General features: G+C 39.5%; 1 protein-coding gene across 1 annotated transcript in view; it reads right to left on the reverse strand.

The window, feature by feature from the left end:
* Positions 1-26,009, reverse strand: part of cdkal1 (CDK5 regulatory subunit associated protein 1-like 1) — a 260,220-nt gene that overhangs the window by 205,855 nt on the left and 28,356 nt on the right. The window contains exon 4 of the mRNA XM_030750431.1: positions 17,775-17,859. Within this exon, the coding sequence (XP_030606291.1) occupies positions 17,775-17,859 (85 nt within the window). The remainder of the gene's footprint in view (positions 1-17,774; positions 17,860-26,009) is intronic.

Below are 26,009 nucleotides of genomic sequence, written 5' to 3' on the forward strand. Positions count from 1 at the left end.
CATTACAAGCAACTACTCTTAAGGATGTAAGGAGCACAAGTAAAGGATATTTACTTTGGTTTCTCACAAATCAAAATTTATTTGTTAAAAATATTTTGTTAAAATGAAATAATCCAACTATAAGCAAAGAAATTTTCAAGGCCTGACATTGTAAAGATATTCCTTAATTAATCAAAATTTGTATTCAAAAAGTTTCAGTAGTTTTTCGAATATAACCTCGATTAGAATGAGTGAAAAAAAAAAAACACCTTCAAGTGCAGTTAATGTAATTCAGCCCTGAACTGGGCTTGACTCCATTCCATGTCTCTCCCAATCGTTTTTCCCCTTCCCCATCAGTCTCTCTCACTCTCTCTCGCCATGAAAATCCTAATGAGGTGCTAATGAGATTCGCAGTCTTCCTCTGAATGAGATTACAGTGAATTATGTATAAAGCCTTTAAATCATTGCTTTAAAATTACATGAGTGGGCTATGTAGCAACATGGCAGCCTTGTGTTTTTAGAAACTGACAGCACAGCGGCAGTGCTGATTACGTTTAACTGGCATCACTGAGCAGTTATAGATGGTTATTTTAAGGCTGTTATTTCTGTAAATGAATAACAGGAATAACAAACAAGCGTTTACACTACTTCACTGAAACAGTGGACGTGCATTTGAATTTTGGGGAGCAAAGGCAAATATGATCAATCATTTCTAGACACAATCGGGACATGCTACATACGATGTGGCATACGATGCCTTTCCAGAGACTACTGCATATAGCAGGAACTCATTGCCCCAGGAATGTGAACTGTAAAACCAACAAGCAAATAGAGAGAAATGGCAAAAAAAGTGGGGGAAAGAAAAAAATCAGGGTGAAAAAAAAAACAAAAAAAACCAGAAAACTTAAAGAGTCACTAGAATCACCAAGACGGCTTGTGAGGGTGCAAAACTGGAGAGAATATAAGTGAGGTGCGAATGACAGACAGAAAGAGGTAATGGTGTGACCTTGTGAAAGCCTGTCATCACCTGCTGAGAAAAAATTACCTGGAGGAGAGAGCACAGAGTACACAACACCTTAAGATCTGAGAGAAGTCTCTCTGCCTTCCTTCTTCACCACCTCTGTAGTTAACGACTCCCAAATGAAATGACAAATATGACAAATATGTTATCTGCTTGAAATAACTAAACTCAATTAAAGAGGAATAGAAATGACTCTTGTGGGTTCTCTGTTCTCATTAATTGGGAGCAAAATAACCTCACTCTCATTTACTCCTGCATTCCATCCATCTTTTTTATCTGTCTCTCTCATTTCTTCCATTCCCTCCACTACTGTAATTTGTCTTCATCTCTTGCAAGTTAACACTGTAGCTGCAAATTCAATTAAATGCACATTACTGCTACAAAATTTTGAGAACAGTGCTGCTAAGGCATCAAGGTCATTAGCACTGCATTAAAACTGTTCCGGGCTACAGGCACACCAAAGCACACGGTGTTAATTTGAGAAGAACTTTATAGGATGGGAAGGAAGACAATTTTTGTTGGTGTTTGTGCGCATCTTTACTGCATTTAAGTCTAGTTTTTCATTGGAGTTTTGCTATATAAATTATGAATAATTTATAGTTCAAATATAAAATATAACCTCTTTCCTTCCTATGTAACGAATTTTAACTGTAAGAAAGACATTTCACTGCAAAGACTGTGCATGTCATTCCGCAACAATCAATATGGTATGGTACCCATGCCATGTGTAATAATGATTTAATAACTTTAATGATTTCAAAAAGCATTTTTAAATTAATTAAACCACAGCTCCTTTACCTTTGTTCATCTTAAAAGCTGTACCGCACATGTACTGGACACTGTATTAGTTACACCTTGCTAGTATGTGCTGGATCCCCTTTTGCCTTCAGAACTACCTTAATTCTTCATGGCCACAATTCAGCAATGTGCAGGAAACATTCCTCAAGGATTTTGGTCCATTTTGCCGTGACAGCACCACACAATTTCTGCAGATTTGTCCACTGCACGTCCATGATGTGAATCTCCCATTGCACCACATCTCAAAGGTGCTCTATTGGGTTGAGATCCGGTGACTGTGGGGACCATTTGAGTACAGTGAACTCATTATCATGTCTGAGATGATTTGAGCTTTGTGACATGGTCTGTTATCCTGCTGGAAGCAGCCATCAGAAGATGGGTACACTGATCAAACAGAGATGGACATGGTCAACAACTCAGGTAGGCTGGGCATTAAAACAATCCTCAGTTGGCACTAAGGGGCCTGAAGTGTGGCAAGAAAATATCCCCCACACCATTACATTAACAGCAGCCTGAACCATTGAGACAAGGCAGGATGAATCCATACTTTCATGTTGTTCCTTGTTGTAGCCTCAATTTCCCGTTTTTAGCTGACAGGAGTGGCACACGGTATGGTCTTCTCCTGATGTAGCCAATCTGCTTCAAGGTTTGACATGTGCATTTAGAGATGCTCTTCTGCATACCTTGGTTGTAACAAGTGGTTATTTGAGTTACTGTTCCTTTCTATCAGCTCAAAGCAGTCTGGCCATTCTCCTCTGACAACAAGGCATTTTTACCCAGGAACTGCCTTCCACTAGATTTCCCCCCACCACCACCACCCCCAGACCAGTCTCTTCAGACCAGTCCTAGAGTTGGTTGTGTGGGGAAAATCTCAGTAGATCAGCAATGTCTGAAATACTCAGACCAGCCAACAACCATGCAGGACAAACTGAACAACAACAACCACCTCTGTTGAACCTGTGTACCTAAAAATGTGCCCAGCGAGGGTTTAATATCCAAATCATGCAACTGAAAACCAAGTACCTTCCAAATGAGCAAATATCCAAGTAAAGCCTTACTGTTTTTAATAAACTGCTGCCTGAGATCCTTAAGAAGCTGGCGATTCAACATTGGTTTAAGGCCTTGTACTTGTTACAGATCTATCTGGATTCTTGAACTCTTAATAATATAATTTACCATAGATGGTGAAACCCCCAAGTCCTTTGCAATTTTACACTGGGAAATGTCTTAAATTGTTGAACGATGTGCCTACACAGTCTCCCACAGAGCGCTTTCCCTGTATTTAATTCTGTAGCCTCAGACAGTTTCAGTTACCACCTTCAGGTTACAGTAGCACATTGTTTTAGGAACCTTGTTTCCATTTTTCACACACAGTTCCTAAATTCTGTTAATGGACTTTTGACTTTTGTAGACTATCTGAACAGTTGCCTTCTCTTTCAGTTACTGGAACAGGGTTTTAAGTTTCTCTTTCTATATAATCAATTTACAAGTTGGATTCAGTTCGCAGCCAACCATAACACCAACATATCCTTTAATTTTCCATCTTTAGTTCTTTGGGGTGTTTTTAGCCCTTTAACTTCCCAGTTAGAGGCCCAGTTATGCCGTGGGCCAGCATTTTGTGTTTTAGTTCCCTTTTGGTTCTATCATCATAGTTTCCTGTTCTGTTAGTTATTGTTTAAATATTAATTTCTGGTTCCCCAGTGCCGTGTATGTCAAATCTGTGTGGTTATCCTGTTCGTGTTATTTCCTGTTTTATTTTGGTAGTATCTCGTTTCTTGTGCAGTGTGTTCAGTCTCGTTAGTATGATTCTGTCCACCTGTTCTCTCCAGCTGTCTCCTGTTGTCCCTCGTCAGTCCCTGTGTATATATTGTCTGCATTTCCCTCTGTTCTCTGTTGCGACATCATCTTTGTGTTCCTGCTGTGTGCATCTCTGTCCGTGAGTGAGTTTCTGTTTTCTATGTGTTTGGCAGCAATAAAGCTGAGAGTTTTTTGGGTTTAAGTCTGTCCCTGGAGTCTGCATTTTGGGGTCCTACTCTGCCTGCCACAGCAGTTCATGACAGTTAGTCTCAGAGCCCAACAGTGCCAGTATATCCCTGTAATTAATTGTTTAGGGCTCGCAATACTTGACTCTGACCAATTTTCAATTCTCGTCTTGCTGACCATGTTTTGTTACCTGGGGAAAAAAATTGGCAGTGCTAAAACAGCCTATACTTGGTACACCTCTGAAGACTAAATACATAAAGACCCTTTCCATCAACTTAGATATCAGTTTTGACTCTGTTCTGATTATTCAGGAACTAGCATACACCTTGTGACTGAATAAATAAATTGAAGGCAGGAACATTGATAAGTTCTGCCATGAGACGATCTTGCAACTTTTGCAAGAGCAGCTGGTATGCCCAGTAAAGTCCAAAAAAGGAGGAAAGCAGCTTAGAGTTTGTTGGAGTTCTTGAATGTACAGCCATCTTTGACTGTAGAGGCTACAGCAGGTACAGGTACAAAATCAACTTTCAGCCCACACAGCGAGATAAAGGAAAGAGTGACACAGGTGTTAAAGCAGTGAGGTGGAAATTTCTGAATTTAATCAAGATGAAGTGTGCATGTGTATGAGTGTGTCTGTCTTCATTTCACTCACTGTCAAAGCAACAAGAGGTGTGCTAGAGAACTACGTCTTGGCCTAAGAGTTGCCCGAAGGGTGAAAAACCACACACGTAATGCAGGAAAACAGGCACACATGCAGGGACCTATCATAGGAAGATTAATGCAGTTTTACAATATGATTGTATGCATGATTTATGGAACACTCAACATGCCAGCTGATATTTCTTTGTAAAGTAATAATTCAGTTCTCCCTGCTCCCTGTGTTTTTTAGTGCATTTGAATGATTCAAAGTTGAATATTACAGATTACAACAAAGAAGCAGCATCATCTACAGTAAATACAGTCAAACATTCTTACATAAACGACCTTACTAAACAAGAACAAAGCCCAATTAGAGCACTCCAAAATCACCCCCTAACACGAATGATGACATAGAGACTATGCAGCAAGTCCACCCAATCAATGCCTCCCTGGACAACACAGACCCATATGTATCTATATCCAGTATGTGCAAAGCTCCATACACACAGCCAGGTGATTCATCACAAGTTGTAGAGAGCATACCCTCCGAAACCTTTCGATGACCTCTGGCCTCTTCAGCACGACCTTTTTTCAAGGGTCACTGCAGATTTATCAAACAACATAATGAGCATTACAACCATCATCACTCACTAGTGTTTGCTTTCTCACTGGAAAACACAACAATATACAGGCCAAATAAAAACACCACCACAGTGTCAGCACTCCCGCTGAGACCTCCCATTTCAAAATATTTCACCATTTTCTTATTACAGCTGGCAGCTCACACCGTCTCTCAAATCGTGCACTTCTGCCCCGCTGCTTCACTTTTTATATTTTCTATTTACTTTTGTTTTTATTTTTTTGTCACATATTACACCCCACACACACACACACACACACACACACACACACACACACACACACACAGAGTCATTCACTGATGGCTGACAGAAAACTGGCAGTGGCATCTAGATGCCAATGGGTATATTATGTTGCTGTGACTTGAGTCACTTTGTTGGTGAAACAAGCCTCTCTGACAGCGTTAACACAGCTGCAACCATATTATTGACATCTATTCTTATTAACAGCCTGAATGCTGAGGATGACAAACTGACAGTATTATATCAATTACCTATTTGTTTTGTTCATTCAGTGATTAAAAATCCATCTGTATAATATTACCCACACTGACATTGATGGACATTGATTCACTCTCTGTTCATACACCACTTCTTCCTGTTAAAAGGGGGTTTTTCCTTCCCACTGACTCTTACCTCTATGGGGACAAGCAGACCCAAATGCCACCCGCAACAGAACAGTCTAAATTTTTTGCCTATACACTTGTTCACTATTTCTCTATCCAAGTGAATTATAGGCAGATCATCCCATTCCCAGACTCATCCTCTCACAGATGTTTAAAGTCTTTATCTAAAACTGCAGTATGAGACCCCCCCATGACAGAAAACATATGCGTCTACAATTATGCTTTAATTTTAATCTCACTAAATTGTGGCATGACCTTTTTTTTTTTCCCCCTAACTTTTTAACAGCTAGAGTATGCACAAGACTTCACATATGTTTAAAAGGTCACGACCAACTTTTTTTCTAGAGGTTCTTTTAAGCTTCACAAACCAACTCACTCACTCCTGTACAAAAAGCTGAATTTAACTTGAGATTTAACTATACAGTAGAAACCAGTAACTTGCAATACACCATGATAAAAGGTCCCTCATCTTCAATTCTATATTAACTTGGTCTCTTTATAGCTTAAATCCACAATCAGGGATCAGGGAGCAGGCAGGAGCCCAGTGGGGTGCCTTAAGAGCTCAGCCGTCTGAACAGATGAAAGGCAGGAGTTGTTTGTGATTGCTGTTCAAGAAGACCTTATAAGGCCAGCAACAATGTGACAGGCTGTGATTATGCAGCCATTAAATTACGGGATCACTCATGCACACACATCACTAGAGATACACAACAAAACACACAAAAATAAATATCTGTTTTTCAGCAGATGTGAGCTTTTGCTCAGTTTGGGATAAAAGCTTAAGATGATTTGTAGACCATTCATCAGTTTGTAATTTTATTAATCATTCTATAAGACTGCTTAAACATGCACCGTATTCATTAATAAATGTAATTAGCAAGCCCTAAATCAGTTAAATGCAATGAATATTAAGATGGCATGAGCATCTTCATATTAATGAGAACTCATTTTCTTGAGCGTGGCACTCAAAAGTATTTCGCAAAGCAGATGTGTCAGGTTGCTTCTGAGTAGAAGCTCACATACATATACATATTCTGAATATCAAAATGCACATAGAACAATAGACTACCAAATAATGAGCAGAAGAAGCCTAACAATCTGATAGTGTCATAAATGGAGCCAATCAGAAATCAGCAGTCCAGTCCAGGTCTGGCGCTCCTCCAGTCTTTTACTCTGGCAACTCCTGCATCTAAAGGTTTCTCTCACTTCCTTGAGGCATATTTAAAAATAGTGGGGAGCCGAGCAGTTTGGCTTAACTAACTGCGTGTCTGATGTCAGATATGCAATTAGCTGGTTTGCTATCCACTCTCCTTACTGCATCCTGTGTGGCACAATCAAAACAGTATGTACAGTTCTTGCTATGCCTTCTTAACACCTATTGCTGAGAAGAAGAGGAGAGTCCTGGGAGTTTAATTCACACTTCAAACATAAAAAGAAAGGAACAGAGGCGACACCTGTAGGCTAGCACAGTGATAAACGATTTTTAAGCCTTGGCAGCAAAGACAATTGGGACTATTCTTAACAGTAAACACAGAGAAATGTTTGCTTGTTTTTTAAATTTGACACAAGCTTTCACCTGAAGTCAAGAATGAACTGATTACCAATATCCCCGTGACCATGGAAAACGTGTTTTTGTCTGACTACAGAATTGAATATTAATGTCTAAGAGGATAGATGGGTGACAATTCATAACCAAAAGGTCAAAGGTTACCCTCACAATGCTGCAAAAATACCTCTTTGGTGATTTTTTTTTTTTTAATGTGACGATGCACTAAATATTGTCACATATGGATCTTGGGGAAGTGTGGGTTAGTTTATAGCTGGCAGGTCATCGGATTTGCAATATAAAGGCAAAAACTCTGCACATTAGCATTTCATGTTTTGGCTCTTTGCCCTTCAACTAGTCACAAACCCCAAAACTAAAAGCGCTGGCTTTCTGTCACACATCAGCCGGGAATGGTAAAAGAATGGCAGAATATTCTGTGCCCATTTGCATATATTTAATGTTCTTTACTAATTTAAAAATAATTCTGATGATCACTTTTATATTAGTTGAAATACATTTGTCTCCGTACAGAAATTGCGTGTCCTTTTGTTCCAGTGAGAACCAAATGATAACAAGCCACCTCTGAGTTGACGTTGCAAGACTACAGTGGTATGGACCTTTTATTGGCTGTGGAAATGAAAGCACTTTCTACTTGATGTTTTTAATGCAAGCCAATAAAAGTCACCTCTCCAAGGAAGAGAAATTTAGCATTGTTAGCCTTTTATCACATTACATTCATCCCTTCCAGCGCTTAAGTAGTCTATGACCTTTTCTGATTAACAAGCTTAAAAATGCTGTTTGTTACTTCACTTAGAGCATTCCTTGCACCACAAAAATTGTAGCTGACTGTTTGTTGTTGGGACTGATAGTCTTAGGATAAGTACCAAAATCTAACCTGACAGCAGGTAAATCATTTTAAAAGGATAAGGATAAGATGATAGATAATGACCCCATTACATGTCCAGTTAAGTCACGGTTAAGTCAGTCAGATCAAAGCTAGAACTTCAAGGTGTATCGTTAAGGTAAAGCTTTGAGACGAGAATCTATCAGCATCATATGCAGCTAATAAAGCACTGCTATTAAATGCCATTTAATAAGAATAATGTGACACAGCTATTGTGTTGGCAGGGCCTTATGAAATATCAAATGTGCACTTTGGTATTTCAAATCAAAATCAAAAGCTGAGCTTGTTTTGACCACTAGTTTCATACAGAGTCACACATGACATTAAGACATTTCACCTTAAAATCAAAATACAGTAACAGAAAAGAATGAAACAAACCAGGCAGAAACAAATAAAGTGGAAAACACCAGAAGCCACTCGAACTCCTAATGAATTACTGGATGCACGTTTTTAAAAATACATTTAAAAAAATAATAATAATGGAAATATGACTACATTCTGCAAGATTATTTATATGGTGTACTATGACAATAAATTACAATGATAAATCCAAAAATAAAAGCACTACAGGAAGTAGACAGAATAGTACCACTTAAAATCTAAAACATAAATAATCTTCTCTCTTTCTCTACTAGATGAACCAACATTATTAAAAATAGAAGAGAACAGAAAATTAGAGTACACGCTAACTTTGCAGACATTAAAACAAGGTCATGTTTGGGTCAGTCCCAGCCTCGGTGTGGTTCTCACACAGCCCTGGGCTCAGTGAGGCCAAAACAGGATGCCTGAACTCAGCTACACTCCTCCCTTCATCCTCAGTGCCTCGTCTCCCCTGTCTGTCCATCAGTCCGTCTCCCCCTCTCTCTATTTTTGTGTCTGTGTACCCGAAAATGTAGGCTAATGCCCTGTAGAACTGACAGATTAAATGCCAATCCCTGGGTTTCTACCAAAACCAGCCCAAGGCATCAAGCTCTGTATGTGTGTGTTTCTGCATACTGCATTCGTGTGTGTGTCCAGCCAGACACAAATTCTTGCCAGCCTGTCTGCTGTACTGGCTGAACACAGACATAAAACAACTGCCCTTAGTAAACAGCTCTAAAGGTCACTGCAGATATTTCAGATTGTTTATACCTCGTTGTCATGTGCTCATGAAAAGGAAACATTTCTGGCCTTAATGTCAGTCGCTTTTGTGTATCAGTTCATTTGAAACAACATGCTGGGGAGGCCTGTAAGTATTTTTAGAGGAAAACACGTCAGGATTTTGACAAATATTTATGAATACATAAGTCATGGAGTCATGTTTTTCTTGGGGTCACTTTCCAACCTTTTATTAAATCAGTCGGTCAAATTTTGCCATTTAAAAGATTTATAAGATAGACTATGGTCTAAGCTCTAGTAATTCAAGGTTTTAGATGCTCAGACGAAGCAGAACAACATGTAAATTCTGCGTGTTCTAAATGATTATTTCAATCTGGTAGATATTTGATCAGAAAATCATATCAATTGCATGGGCTAAAAAGCATATTCACCACCTGGAACTTCACTAAACATGCATGTTGGCAAATTCAAAGAAACAAAGCAAAGTCAAAATGAATAAAATCATAGCTGTGTGCAACTTAAGATCATATTAGGGAACTACATTTACTCAAGCTGTTAAAGTTCATTTAATTTGAGTAACATTTTTAACTTAATGACCTGATTTGAATGCGCTCTGACAAAATAAAGCCACATCTACTCTTTTAAAATTATTACTAAGTATTAAATCATAAAGATACTGAAACAAACATGCTGTGTCCTCATATAGTGGCAAAATACTAATTCATAGCCATAACTAAGGCCCAAAGTGATATATAGCATAGCTGTGAAGCAGCTTAAGTTCTATTTTCCAATCCACTTTTGGCAGCATATGGTCTACAATTAATGGCCCAAAATTTGCACAGAAACTTCTGCCAAGGCAACACTGATGTAAATTGTCCTGTAGCCAGGGGTGTTAATACATAGCCCCACCCAGCCTACACATCTGTTATAAATACTCAGTATAAGCACATTACATACACACTTTGGACTTCTTCCAAGATTTCATTCTGTGTAATGTGGGCCCCTTTTCAATTAACAATGTTTTCCCCCCTTCTTATGGTTGTTTCATGAATATTAAAATTGTACTGAAATGAATGTAAATATAATATGGGAATTGGTGCATTTGGAAGTATAGAGCTCTGAGCTGGTTTCTAATTCGTTAAACATCCATTCCCTTGATCATACTAATTAGTAGAAACAGCCAAGTGGAGAAATTCAACGCACACTGATATACACACAAACAGAGAGCAGTTTAATTGCAGCGTGTTGAGCAACTACTCCTTTAATGTATTCTGCATTCATTGATTTGAGAGGTCTCTGACATTGAATTACACTATAGATTTTGGCATTAAAATGCACACACATGCATGCCCAAACATCCATACTAACTGACTTTTTAGCATTCAGAAGCTGCTCTATTAGCAGTTTATGCTACTAAGTTCCCAATGCCGGAGGAGTAAACAGCAGGGTGGAGTAGACCTTCGCTCTTTTAAAGGATCCTGGAAGGTATCCAATCTCCCCCTGCGTGCTGACTGAAGTGAGACAGACAAGCTTAAATTGAAAATGCTGAGGGGCAACCATACGGCTAGTATTACAACACCAGTGAAAGTAATTATTAAGCAAACATATTCTGTCCTGGGCTTTTATATAATCTCAGTTACAATCAGCATAGAATAAATCTGAACCTCTCACAGGCATCCTTGCGAAACACACATAGTATCTGCACTCATTGTAGATCTAACCTAAATGGATTTGTGCGTGCACTCACACCAACTCACTGCAGACTCAAAAGAAACCTCATGCATATCTGATAGCATTCTCTCACTGGGAAACCCTTCACACCCGACACACACACACACACACAGTGCTCTGCCTGGGCATTCATCCACCTGACAACCCTAATACACATATGCACAAATTCAGCTCCTTATCGCACACACACTTGGTATGGATGCCAACTAAGCCCCCGTTCTCCAGAGGTAATAAACCATCTTTTCACAGTGTCTTTCCAAACCACCACAGAACACTGCTCAAAGCCCCTGTGTTTGAGTTTTAAACCCCAAAACTCATTTACTATTACACTTGTTACTTATGTGACCACAATGTGTGTACTTATGTTTGGCTTGTGGTCATTTGGCTTTTTCTTCTTATACGACTTAACTGTCACATTTACCTTGATAACAGTTCATTTATCTGTGTTATATAAAATATTTAAGTATATATAGATTTGGACTCCATTTAACTAAAGGACGCCTTTAATATTTTCCATCCATCTGTCCGTTTTCGTCCGTTTTCGTCCGCTTCTCTGGGGCTGCCGGTGGGGACCGCAAGACATTCCAAGGCCAGGCGAAAAATATAATCTCTCCAGCGTGTCCTGGGTCTGGACAAGCTCAGAACACCTCACCCAAGAGGCCTCCAGGAGGGGTCCTAGTCTGATGCCTGAACCACCTCAACTGGCTCCTTTCGATGTGGAGGAGCAGCGGCTCTACTTTGAGCCCCTCCTGAATGGCTGTGCTCCTCACCCTCTCTCTAAGGGAGAGGCCAGCCACCCTTCAGAAGAAGCTCATTTATGCCGCTTGTATCCACGATCTTTTTTCGTCACTACCCAAATCTCGTGACCATAGGTGAGGGAAGGGACGTAGATTGACCCGGTAAATCGACGGCTTGGCTTTCACACTCAGCTCTCTCTTCACCATGACAGACCGGTGCCGCGTTCACATCACTGCAGACGCAGCCCCGATCCGTCTGTCAATCTCCCGCTCCGTTCTCCCATCACTCGTGAATAAGACCCAGAGATACTTAAACTCCTCCACCTGGGGCAGCAACTTGTTCTTTTTCATAAAAATCTATACAGCAGTTATCTTCCATCTTAAATGTAACAAATCATGTATCTCAGAGTAATATTTTTTGTTGATCTCAAGCACAAAAAAAACAATGTTTCATTCATCTTTGACAATTTGAAAGGTGAATGAGAACCTTACTGATAACTTGTTTGATGCTTTTCTCAAATGGCACTTCAGACCAAAATATTAAAATCTCTATATTTAAAGCAGAAATAAACATGTTCACAACCTGGTACAACAAAGGTACCAATTGTAGTGAGGCCTGAAGTTTTGCATAATTAAGGCGCTGGCTGCTTTTAGTGATGAGTGCTACTTTGTCTTGTTTGGGTATATTAGAAGACACTTGAAGTAGAGAGCTGCTCAGATTTCCCAGTACACATTTAAATTTAATCCAGTTTTTCAATGGGCAAGACTGAATTTATAAAGTGATATTCCACAGTTTTATATAACTAAATTTTTATAATTTGTTTCAAACTTCCTGCCAAATGAAATCATTTTAGCTAGTAGAGCTAGCGGACACCTGTATAATGCCTAACAAGACCACAGGCTTCTTTCACTTTTTTCTTTGAGAGCTTTGGCATAATTTGGGGCAAGGTTATGTTTAAGATGTCAGAACTGTTAACTTGCTTCTGGAGCCTACACTATAAGGTAATTTGGCTAGCGACAGTCACCCTGAAATATGGCCAACATTAAGCTGAAAAACCAAAATAAACCTATCAGAGAAATAGCAGAAACTTTAAGAAAGTCCTAAAGTAGTCAGCAATCTGGTCTTAAAAATCATGAATGGGGCACCGGGGTGGCTAAGTGGATGAACAGGTGACCATGTATGCCGAATGGCTGTGGTGCAGCCGGCCTGGCCATTTACTGTGTGTTTTCCCATCTCTCCCACCACTTTCCTGTCTCTCTTCACTGTACACCATCTAATAAAGGCAAAAAAGGTCATCTTTAAATAAATAAATAAATGGACTGGTCAGCTCAGCAACACCAAAAGACACAAAGAACAAAATCAAAAACAGAGACAGATGAAACAAAGATTAACTTGAAGCAAAATGAGGGCAAGGGAAAAGTAAAGAGAAGGAGAGAAACAGTTTTTTCAGCTGATTTAGGACGAATCTGATGCGCTGAATCCAAAAATCACATTGGTTTTGCTCAATCAGGTCAAGTTTTTGAGCTATAGCCACATGTCATTTTTTATGTTTTTGTTCACATGTACGCATGTGTGGAGCATTTTAGAAGAAGTAGGTGGGGTAAAATGTGATGTCGAATAATTGTTTTGATTGGAAATGATTATTTTAATGACAAGAAGTATTCAGGTCCGGTAGTTCTGGGTGATTATGTAGAAAAGGGATCAGTTTAAAGTCATAAAACCTCGAAGTCTTCCAAAAATTGGTGCAGCAAAGCATAAAGTTGGTGGATCAAAACTAAAGTTAATGGGGCAGCCACCCCACGAAGTGTATAGGAAAGTTTGCCTCTGTACCTCTGTACCTCTGTACCAAGTTTGAACAATGGTGAAGCAACATGCAATTTACGTGTACTTACCTTTGTCATTGCCCACCATTCAGTTTACAGTAATCGATGTTTCTATCAGGTAATCAATATATGTTGTTGGAAAAACATTTTTTTCCTCTTAAAAACATATTTAGGATATGTGTTGACAAAAATCAGCTGATAATGCCACAAAAATGTAATCGATTTTGTCACAAGATCTGATTTTTTTCAAATCAACTTAGCACAAAAACCTAACCTGATGGAGAAAAACGGATGCCATTTCCTGATTCAGCAGTGCAAAAATACCCTAAATCAGTTGTAGAAATCTAGACAACATTCAAAAAGTAAAAAATTGTTGCCCAGTGTTATCTTTCAAACATGGTGGAGGAAATGCTATGGTATGGCTGCCAGGGGAACAAGGCCACTAGTGTTTGACCATGTGATGGCTGATAGAAGCAGCACGATGAACTGTGACGCATACAGGCCTATATTCTCTGCTCAGATTCAGCCAAACACCACATAACTGATCAGACAGCGCTTGACGGTGGAAATGGATAATGACCCAATGCAAAAGCAACCTAGGTTTTCTCAAAGCAAATAAATGGGATACCGGGTTGAGATCAGGTCAAGTTACCTGATCTCAACCCTACAGAGAAGCTTTTCAGTTATTAAATACAAAACTGAATGCAGAAGACCCACAAACAAGCAGCAACTGAAGGTGGCTGCAGTAAAGGCCTGGCAGAGCATCTCAAGGGAGGAAATACAGCATTTAATGATATCAATGGGTTCCAGGCTTCAGGGAATCACGGACTGCAAAGGATTTTCATCCAAATATTAAAAATAGTCTTTATATTTAAAATTATGTTAGTTTGTCCAATTATTTTTGAACCTCTGAAAATGGAGTTTGTATAAAAATGGCTATAATTCCTAAAGAGCTAATACAAAATTCTTGCAGAGTCCCCTGAATTAAAGTCTGCACTTCAATCACATCTTGAACGTTTGATTTAAAATCCACTGCAGTGGTGTGGAGAGGCAAAACTACAAAAACTGTTTTTGTCCAACAAATTATGGACCCAACTGTCAAAACAGAAATTTTGCCCCTGCACATCCAAGTGTGTGGGTAAAGTCTCAGTGTGAGTGTGTGGTACCAGGAGGTGCAGGCATAATGGCTAGCGTGTGACTGAGCACGAGGCAAACCGTGTGCCTTTCTCCTCCTCTCACCCCCCCGCCCCAATCATATGAAGAGAAGGCAAAGAAAAAAAATTCTTGGAAAAAAAAAAAAAAAAATCCAATGACATGTGGGTATTTGGATTCTCTCACATCCTGTACCCCCTCATTTTGTGTCTCCATCACGCAAGTAGTAAGTGATGAAATACAGAAAAACTTTTCCATTCCTTCTGTGTGTGTGTGTGTGTGTGTGTGTGTGTGTGTGTGTGTGTGTGTCCGCTCTTCCCAGTGAATAGAGCATTAATTGCATTAGCATTACAGCTGGGTGATTTCCAGCCTAAGAAAAACTCCAGCATCAACGAGGAAGACATTTCAAAGTCCTGAAGTGTGTTGTTATTTTGTGCATTTCAATTGGCAAATTTGATGCATGGGAAAAAAAAAATGGGATAACAAAAGGAATGAAAGAAAACAGCACTAGCAGACAGCTGGAGCATGAAGATTGCACTGATCAGGTTGGCCAAGTAAATCTGTTCACCCCTCGAAATATTCCCTTGATAGAAGTTATTCAATTGCAATGATTCAGGCATCCAAAATGAAAAATGTGACAGAAAATAAATTAGAGCTCGTCTTTTTTCCCCTGCCCATTTAGCTTGAAATGCAAATACTCTAAAACAGTAAAATCTATAAACAAAGTGTAGCTAACTGGGCCCCAGCTATTGTTTTTTTTTTTCCTTTGGGGGGGGATCCAGAGCTTCAGCAGGAGGTGTCCAAAAGCTTCGGCTGGTGTGCCATGCTGTGTGGTGTCTGTGTGTAATGCAGTGGGAGCAATAAGCCATTAGTTTTTAAAGTTATTTCTCCCCCTTTTGAGCATTGGCCCGTTCATTCTGACTGCTGTGATATATTCCATAAACAATTTCTGAGGGAGGAAGCCACTGTGTCAGTGCAGAGGTCAGTGCAAAAGTGTGCTAATCTGCATTCTCTCAAGAGGCCCCAAGAGAGAGGCTTAATTTCACACGACTAACTTGATGTTAGACAAGGATCATTAAGTCCACTTTTCCTCCAAAGGTTACAACTGCACGCGATAATATCCAGTGCATTAACATCAACATGTAAATGTGTTTGCTTTAAATTATTTGGGATTTGGAGTTTTTACTTGAACTGAACATTAAAACCTTTCAAAGCAAAATCCAAGTTCTGAGTCGCAAACAAAAGCACATACCCGCCAGGTGTGTGCGCCCCTGATGGAGGAAAATTAATCAAAATGCAAAACAGTTAGCTTAATTTCTCTGTGTTTATGCAAATGTGTGTGTGTGTGTGTGTGTGTGTGTGTGTGTGTGTGTGTGTGTGTGTGTGTGTGTGTGTGTGTGTGTAACACAGAGACCAGTGGAACAGTGAGTAGGTGGAAACTGACACAGGGCAAAAGGCTACTCACACACACATACACACAAATTTATGCATGAGAAAAATGCTTTTTGCAAAAAAGGACCGCAATTATGTCCATGCAGAAGTAGAAAAGGTGATTTTTGAAATAATTAAATATGTTTCAGGATTTATAGTCATGTTAAAAAGAAAGAACATACAGTGTCAATTCTGAGGTGTTACCTGTCAGGATAGCAAAATGTTTTTTAAATCTTCAGGTCCTTAATTTAAAATTATTTAAATACAAACTCAGATGAACAACAAAACACGACATATTAAACTACATCATAATTAATTTAACAAAAATGAAGCCAAAATGCAGAAGCAGTGTGTGGAAGAACTAAGTACACCTCATGATTCATTAGTCTGTAGAACCACTTTTAGCAGCAATAACTTAAGGTAATTTTTTTCTGTATGACTTGATCAGTTTCTTATATTGTTGTGGTAGAATTTTGTTCCACTTTTTTTTACAACGTAGCTTCAGTTTCATTGACATTTGTGGGCACTGGTTTATACACAGCTCTATTAATTGAGGTCTGGACTTTGACTGGACCATTGCAACACCTTGGATTGTTTCTTCTTCAGCCGTTCTGTTGCAGATTTGCTGCTGTGCTTGGAACCGTTGTCCTGTTGCATAACCCAGTTTCAGCCAAGCTTTAGCTGTCAGACAGATGGCCTCACGTCTGACTCTAGGTTACTCTGGTATACAGAGGAGTTCATGGTCAACTCGATAACTGTCCAGGTCCTGTGGCTGCAAGACAAGCCCAAATCATCACCCCTCCACCACCATGCTTGACAGTTGGTATGAGGTGTTTGTGCTGATGTGCTGTGTTTGGTTTTCTCCAAATGTGATGTACATTATGACCAAACATCTCCACTTTGGTCTCGTCTGTCCAAAGGACACTGTTCCACAAGAATGTGATCTGTTCAGATGCAACTTTGCCTAACCTAGGCCACGACGTCATGTTCTTTTTAGAGAGAAGAGGCTCTCTCTTTCTGCAGAGCTTGAAGTGTAGCCCTTGGGTTTTTTGCAGTTTCTCTGAGCAGTGAATGGTCTTGATCGTGGGGGTGAATTTTCTGGGACATAACACTCCTGGGAAGATTGTGGTATTGTGTTAACACACACCTTTTTTTTTTTTTTTTTTTTTTTTTTAAAGAGGTGCTCACACTTGCTTATGATCAATTAATCAAGCGCATTTGATGAGCAGCTCCTTGCTGTTATTTGCCTTCTTAATTCCTGTGGTAGCAGTAAGGGTGTACTTAGTTTGTACACACTGCTTCTGCATTTTGCCTTAATTTTTGTTTAATAAATAATAACAGTGTAGTATGCCATGTTTTGTAGTTCATTTGTACTAAACTAAAACTGTCTGACACAACACAAAAAATATTTTAATCAGGTGATATGCATTTATTGCTAGCCTTAAAGTGGGGACCTGTATTAACTGTTCACCCTTGTCACTTATGGTTGTAATCATAATTCATATGCAGTCATTTAAAACACAATTATTAAGACAAAACTAACTCTTTTCACCAGGGAAAGCACCATGGTACACATTAATTTGTTAAAAATGTAAAGCCCCTTTTGACCAGCTACATAAACTGACAAGGATACATATTGTCTGTGTGTGCATTGTGTTTTTCAGTACTTGATTGAGTTTCTGAAGTGGTCCTCTGCAGGGTTTTTCACGGTGCAGCTGTTGAGCAACCACAGGTCTGCTTCTGTCGGGTCATCTATAAAAAATGAGAGAGAGAGAGCGAGAGCGAGAGAGAGAGAGAGAGAGAGAGAGGAGAGAGAGAGAGAGAGAGAGAGAGAGAGAGAGAGAGAGACAGAGACAGAGAGAGAGACAGAGAGAGAGAGAGAGACAGAGAGAGAGAGAGAGACAGAGAGAGAGAGACAGAGAGAGAGAGACAGAGAGAGAGAGACAGAGAGAGAGAGACAGAGACAGAGAGAGAGACAGAGAGAGAGAGAGAGAGAGAATTTTATTTTTGTAGACTGGAGAAGCAAACATAACATTATAATGGTAAGAATACCCCAGATAAAGCCAATAAAACATTTTTTTTTTTTTTAAACTCATACATGACTCAAACACAAAGCACAGGGCATCCTAAATGATGAAGAACAGCTTAATTAGTCTCTGGTGGAGATCCTTTGTGTCTCAGTTCCACAGTGAGTCAGCTTGTACTCAAAATGAGCCAATGTGCATCCGTGATTTTAACCCCATCTGTAAATTCCCACTTCTCTGTGTTGTGAAAACTAGAACTAGAGCACAGTGTGGACATTGGAAAAAGTCTCTAACATAAAAAAAAAGGTTGATTTTAATGTCAACTTAGCATTTTCTGCACTTTCAGCATCCATTTTATGGTAAAGACTCAGGGGTTCAATATCAAATCAACACCTGAGTTTACAACACTTAAAAACAAGCCTACTGAGGCCTAGTTACTTAAAATTAGGGAGTTAATTTAAACACGTTTAACCAGCATGTACACACACACACACACACACACACACACACACACACACACACACAGAGACACACTCTTTGAGACGATGGTAGGAGTCTTAGCATGGCACTGCCAGGAGAGCTGTCACACGCAGATTTGGAGGGGGTGTTATGGCACGTTGGTGGTGGAGAGCTAGAAGCCTGCTCCTTTATGCTACATTAAACATTAAACCACATATTTCAGGAAATCTACTTCCCTGCTGCAGCTAAGCGCACACACACACACACACACACACACACACACACACACACACACACACACACACAAACAGTATTAGTCAATGAGTTAAAGAGTGATTTTATGTAAAATAATTTTTTTTAAAAAGTGAATAACAGGCATATTCAAATAAATAAATAAATCACCATACTTTAAGCAAACTCTACAGGTCAATTGCTCACTTTTTTTTTTTGGTTTTTTTTTGTGTACCCAGGGCAAACCAGAACAGAGCAACTATTAAATTATTCATAGTACCACACAAATATATGCAAATGTCTTTCCACTCTCATCCATACTGTGACTCAGTATTTTTTTTTTTTTTTTGTATTCAAATTTCAGTTCGTTAAAATTTAAATCTTCTCGATGTCAGTTTGCCAATAGGTTTGAAAACATAAAACAGAATAAATTCCAGTATGATGATGAATCTGTAACAGATAAGTCTAATAGCATGAACACAGACACCACTCCATGTCTCTAAAATGTAAAAATGTAGAAGTCTGGGGCTTGAGGTTTGTTAGCCAACTGGATCTGACATCAAGTTTGACTACATGATGCTTTATAAAAACAGAAGCACTAAATATGACTCACAATGATACGGCGTGAATCATGAGCACGGTTTGGGTTTGTTTGGGCTCGTCTGTTTGGAATGATCAATTCTTTTAAGAGAAAACTATTAACAGAAAGACCAGACATAATGAGTCATTCTAAAGCTACAAATATGTGTGTGTATTTTTATGCTGATGATTGGGAAATGAATAATGGAGAGGAACGGGAGGAAAAGCAAGGGGGGGGGGGTTCAGCTGGCAAAAGCTCTTATTATGCCTACATTTATTTGTGAGGCAACCAACACATACACACACATGCAGGACTACAGTGAGAGTGGTCTCAGCTGTGTGGTTGCTTTCTTCTCTCAGTCCCAAGGGACGCTTTCCAGACCAACAATAACAAGCTCTCCATCAATTTAACAGACACACACACACACACACACACACACACACACACACACACACACACACACACACACACACACACACACACACACTCTCAAGATGGGCGCACACATCTGCAAAACAATCCCAGCTACAGAATAAGCACAACTTGCTAGTGTAGAGATAAAAGCTAAACAACAACAACAAAAAAAAACCCTACAGTAAACAGTATGGTGGAGTTGCATGTCTTGGATCCTTTTTAGTTTGAAGGGACTTTTCCCCTCATTATATTAGGGCGCTAATGGGCGATTATTTGGAAATGAACCTACTGATTAAAAATAGAGTTAATAATAACGCATGATTAAGTAAAATGAACAATAAAATCAACTCTGAGTTCTGCAGAATGTGGAAAAAAAAATGCAGACAGCATTGCACGGCCCCGACTGCAGAAGCACTGTCTTGTAGCTCAAAGTTAACATACAAAGGCACATTTATAACATCACATGATATTCGAGGTCAAACAACGCTTTACTGTGCTGTATTTTTGGAAAAATGGAGGCTGCATCTAACAAAGCACTTACAGAGAGGGCACAGAAGGAGCAGCATATTAACAGAACACTGACAATTGCTGTCACATTCTCAGTGACAGCTGCTTTTGCTTCTTCTTTCCCATTTTTATCAAACTGAAAACTAATCAAGACATAACCACCGTCAACCATGTAACAAAATTATCACAAGGAGCCAACCAGACATAGATGTGCAGCGGTTATTATGATACTGAGCGAAAAAAGCAAGACTGTGTATTTCTAAACTAAGATTTGATTTATTTAAATAAAATGGTGCATACAGCAGCTGAAATTATACTAAATGGCAAAAAACTGAAAAGGAAGAGCTTTTCAAGTTGTTTTTTTTTTTTTTAAATCAATGACATGATTTTTAATCAGTGAGTCAAAGTGCAAATTCCTCTTGTTAATGGGAAATTTACAATGATGAGCACTTTAGATTCCTCAGTATGACATTAAACATTTCCCACTGTCAGACTAAATGTTAGGTCTGGATTAGATTCTCTGGGTCAGCACCTACGTTTTTCACTCTTCATTTCTCATCTTGTATAGTTACGGACTTGCCTAGCGCTCTTCTAGTCTCACTGGCCAATCAAAGCACTTACGTCTGTGAAAGCAGCATCACAATAACTTTAACTTAGTCACCATTTAAGCATTGATAAATTCCAACCACACAGAGAGAAATGATTTTATTGAAACATCTCTGGAATTTCAAATTTGCATAAAATTTGCATGGGCACAGAGGCACAGCCAATGGCACAGCAGTCATTTGGTTATTTTTTTGCCTGCCGTGACATGAAAATGTCTTAGAACAGAAAGTGCACAAAAGCTGTTGACTTACCTAACAAAAAGCCCATAGATCTATATCCTAGTGTGTGTAGCTGTAAAATGAGTCTTTGTCCTATCCCTGTAATAAAACAGTATAAATGAGGACTTTACCAGTTTGACTAAGCTGATAGGTAAAAGGGTAACCGGTAAAAAGTTTAATGATACTGTTACTGCCTTTGTGCTATTAAGAGACTTCACAGACACTATGCTATTCATGAATGTGTTAAACCAGAATGAAGAATGAATACAGGAAAAAAAGGGGGGGAGAAAAAAAAAAACACATCCACACAGCACATCCACACGATTTATTAGGGATAACTTTCAAGATCAAAGTATATTTACATACAAGAAAATATATCTATGTATTTGATTTTATGAGAAACAAACAGCGAGAGAGAGAAAAAGAGAGAGAGCATGTAATAATGACTATTCACTCAGCCTGCAGCAAGCTGGTGAAAAGCCTGTTTTATATGTTGTTCAGTATAAGAAATATATTCCATCTGACCACAGCAGATTGATATATTTTTTGGCTGCATGCTTGTGAGTTTCTCCAATAATATAAAAAAATTCCAGCAATCCCAAACTGTTGACCCCAATATATGGAAAAGAAATTGACCTGTGTGCATGTATGTGTACAAAGCTTGGCTTCGATTTGTATGTATGTGAATGGAGGTACGGTATGTCTACAGAGGGTAGCACTTTTTTCTTTTTCTTTTTTTTTTTTATAAACATTTGCACTGACTGGCCCAAATGATTAAATCTAATCCTAGAGGTTATTCCTGTTTACAAATGTGTGTGTGTGTGTGTGTGTGTGTGTGTGTGTGTGTGTGTGTGTGTGTGTGTGTGTGTGTGTGTGTGTGTGTCACACCGTAAGTTCACCCCAAAACCAAATCATACAAGAGAGACAGGGATATTGGAAATGCAGCACCTGTGGTCAGTGTGTGTGTGTGTGTGTGTCTGTGTGGGTGCAGACATATACACAGGGTCATACATAACGTATTTCAATCACACTACTCCCTATGGAGATGAGGTATGGGAGTTGTGGAAGCAGGTGCATTCACCAAATAAGTATGGATGGAAAGATGGACAAAGCACAGAAAAGGTGACTGCAAGTTATTGTTTCTGTACGTAAAAATAAATAAATAAAAAGTATCAAAGAATACATAAAACAGACACAGGAACGTGCCACCCTGAGAGAGGAACTGAAAGCATGTGGGGAGCATAGAATTGATTAGCAACAGCCAGAGCCATATTTGTCTGTTTACCTGTACACTTAAATATTTTGATTTACAAACACTACAAAATGAGGCATTCTGCTGCATTTCCACATGAATGTATTTCTTGTTGATTTTCCCACAGGTGTGTGCAGCACCCCACAGAGAAGCAGACATGAGGCTCAGCTGCAGGGTCAGAAAGCAGCGCAATGCACAAACAATAACAGGCAGAATGGGAATACAGTCATTTCCAATGCACCCGTGGACTATATGCAGATGTGCCAATTTACAACTGAAAACTGTACATTTAACTCAGTTGTTTACTGTAAACACACAGTTTTCCATATTTAAATGAGAAAAGTCTGTGACTTTGTCTAAATTTAGCTGGTTATAAAATGTTATATTTTCCTATTAGATTCAAATGATCTTTGCACTAAATAATGATATAAAAACGCACAAAATATGTTAAAGAATTGATTTTCCACTACAAACATTATTTTTACAGGCATACTAACCATAATGAAAAGCAGGGGCTCTCCAAATTTTCATGACTGAGTGCCAATTTGGGGAGCGAGCAGGCTGAAGGCTGCATACTCTTTTTCATTAGTGTTTATAACGTGTCTCTTAGAGGATGGTGGTTTATGTTTATATTCCTTAAACACATTTATTTGTCAATGTTGTTACAGCGCTGTTACTTAACAAGAAGCCAAGGCATAAATGACCATCAATACTGGATATCATATGTCCCCTCCATTTTTCCTATTTATACTGAAACTACACTGTAAACTATAGCATAGTGTTAATTTACTTTCACAGAGGACATAGACGCTAAGGCAAAAAACTGTTTCAACACTGGACACTCCACAGTACTGCAGCACATGCCTGTCAATTTTACATTTGTTTTAAACAATAAATAGCTAGAAAAAGTACTTAAACAAACTGCAGGTCTGGAGCCCATAAACTTAATTTTAAAGTGTTATTCAGTATTTCAGTCAAGTAATACACCAAAGTCCCTGTCAGAGCTTTGGTGATGCCTATATATACACACTTTATTGCCTTGACCCATTCTTAATCCATACGGTTCCACCCTTTGCAGCTATAACAGCTTCAACTCTTCTGGGAAGGCTTTCCACAAGGTTTAGCAGGGTGTTTATGGGAATTTTTGACCATTCTTCCAGAAGCACATTTGTGAGGTCCAACAATGATGTTGGACGAGAAGGCCTTGCTCAAGGTCTTGGCTCTAATCCAACCCAAAGGTGTTCTATCAGGCTGAGGTCAGGACTCTGTGCAGGCCAGTCAAGTTCTTCCACATCAAACTGGCTCATCCACGTCTTTACAGACCTTGTTTTGTGCACTGGTGCATGTTGGAACAGGAAGAGGCCATCTTCAAACTGTTCTCAAAACTGCCAAACCCAGACTTGTCCATCGGATTGCCAGACAATCTAGTGGCAGCATGCTTTACACCACTGCATCTGACGCTTTGCATTGCACGTGGTGATGTAAGGCTTGGATGCACCTGTTCGGCCATGGAAACCCATTCCATGAAGCTCTCTACACACTGTTCTTCAGCTAATCTGAACACCATATGAAGTTTGGAGGTCTGTGGTGATTGACTGCAGAAACTTGGTGACTTCTGCGCACTATGCAATTCAGCATCCGCTGACCTGCTTTGTGATTTTACGTGGCCTGCCACTTCGGGGCTGAGTTGCTGTCTTTCTCAATCACTTCCACTTTGTTACAATACCACTAACGGCTGACTGTGGAATATTTAGTAGCAAGGAAATTTCATGACTAGACTAGTTGCACAGATGGGATCTTATCATGGTACCACGCTGGAATTCGCTGAGCTCCTGAGAGCAACCCAAATGTTTGTAGAAGCAGTCTGCATGCCCAGGTGCTTGGTCTTATACACCTGTTACCATGGAAGTGATTGAAACACTACAGTGTCTGTAACTGTTACGTCTACATTTTCTAGCAGAGGGGTGATAAACTGTTCCATTTGATTTGAAAAAGAAATTTGTTTTATTTGAAAAAACGCAGGGATGCAGAGGAAGCCCAGATGTCCCAAATTCCCACTAGTACTTGAACGCAGCTTACATTTGCAGATCCGTGTGAAGTTGGCCGCATGCAATTTGTCTCAAAACCCCACATGGGCCTGTCACATGATCTGTGCGTATCAGGCGATATGTACACACACATTTAAGGTTTTTTAAGTGAGCAAAGGGAATGCTACGTGTATTTTTAGACATTTCTAGGCAGGGGAAGCTTTTTGAAAGAGAAAATTTTGAAATTTGTAAAGTTGAACTTCAAAAAAAAAAAATTTGTGCATAAATGATCACTATTTATTCAGATTTGGACATATGCATTTGTCAAACAGTTTTACATGTGGTCAAATTGTTTAGTATTTGTGTAAAGATTGGCACACACAAATCGCTGTACATATTTGTAAATCTGAGTTTACGCTTCATCATATACGCATTTGTAACACTTTTGAGGCGCATTTCTCTCCATATCTTCAGCACTGGTAGCTGATACATGAGACGTATGCGTGTGACAGAGAAGAGTCAGACAGCAGCCCTGCGGGTCATTTTGATGCTTCTGGTGCTTCACATACAGACTAAACCATGACCCACTTTTTGCCACATCTACACACATAGCCCAGACACCCCCACATCCACATGCACTTCTCCCCCCTTGTTATTTCTGTCCTGTACCCTCCATCCATTGCACCCTTCATCTCAAACATATCATCTTTCCTGCTCCTCTGCCTCCCCACTGCTCATCAGACACACACACAAAAACGCACAGGACATGCTGACCTTGGGATATGGGGCTATAGTGCTCTATCAGGGTAAGCGTGCTGGGGCAAGGGGTGGCTTTGGGGTGAATGGACACACTTGACTGAGCTAACAAGGCCTGTATGGGCTTATTGGCTGATATGCTGGCCGGACAGCTGGATGCCAAGTGGACTGGCTGGGAGGACAGGTGGACTGGAGGGCAGGGTGGGGCAGTGACCCCCCCCCTCAACCGCATTACGCATCTCCAAGAAGTCAGAAAGAGACCACTGCCATGAATAATGTCCTTGCACAGATATGACTACATTTTTCCCCCCTTTTATTTATTTATTTTTAGCTCAGACACATTTCATAAATTATATTGTTAGGACAACAAATATTGCAAACAATAATTTGCATTATTCTATTACTACTGCAGTCTTAACGTGCCAAAAACAGCTGACAGAAAACCTCAAACACCCCAACATAAACACCTTAATGAAATATAAGGGAAATACAATTAATATGAATTTCTTTTTACATTTTCATCATTTCTTTTGGTCAGACAGATTGTTTGTCTGAAAACAGAATTTACAGCATCCCACAGTCTCTATTCAAACAAGTCTCACAGGGCACTGATAAACAGGCGCAAATGTAACAGATACGATCGCAAATGCACAAAGTCATATTCCCAAGCCATGTGTGTGAGAGTGGGTGGGTGGGTGTGTGACAGGCATGTCTGGTTGGGACAAGACTGATTCCCAGGTGACAACATTTCTGTCTAAAAGGTTCCCTTTCCTTAGGGAATAAGTGTGTGTGCATGTGTGCGCCTTACTGACGTGGCAAATTCTGAAT

The sequence above is a fragment of the Archocentrus centrarchus genome, chromosome 16 (assembly GCF_007364275.1).
Source record: "Archocentrus centrarchus isolate MPI-CPG fArcCen1 chromosome 16, fArcCen1, whole genome shotgun sequence".
Lineage (NCBI taxonomy): Eukaryota > Metazoa > Chordata > Actinopteri > Cichliformes > Cichlidae > Archocentrus > Archocentrus centrarchus.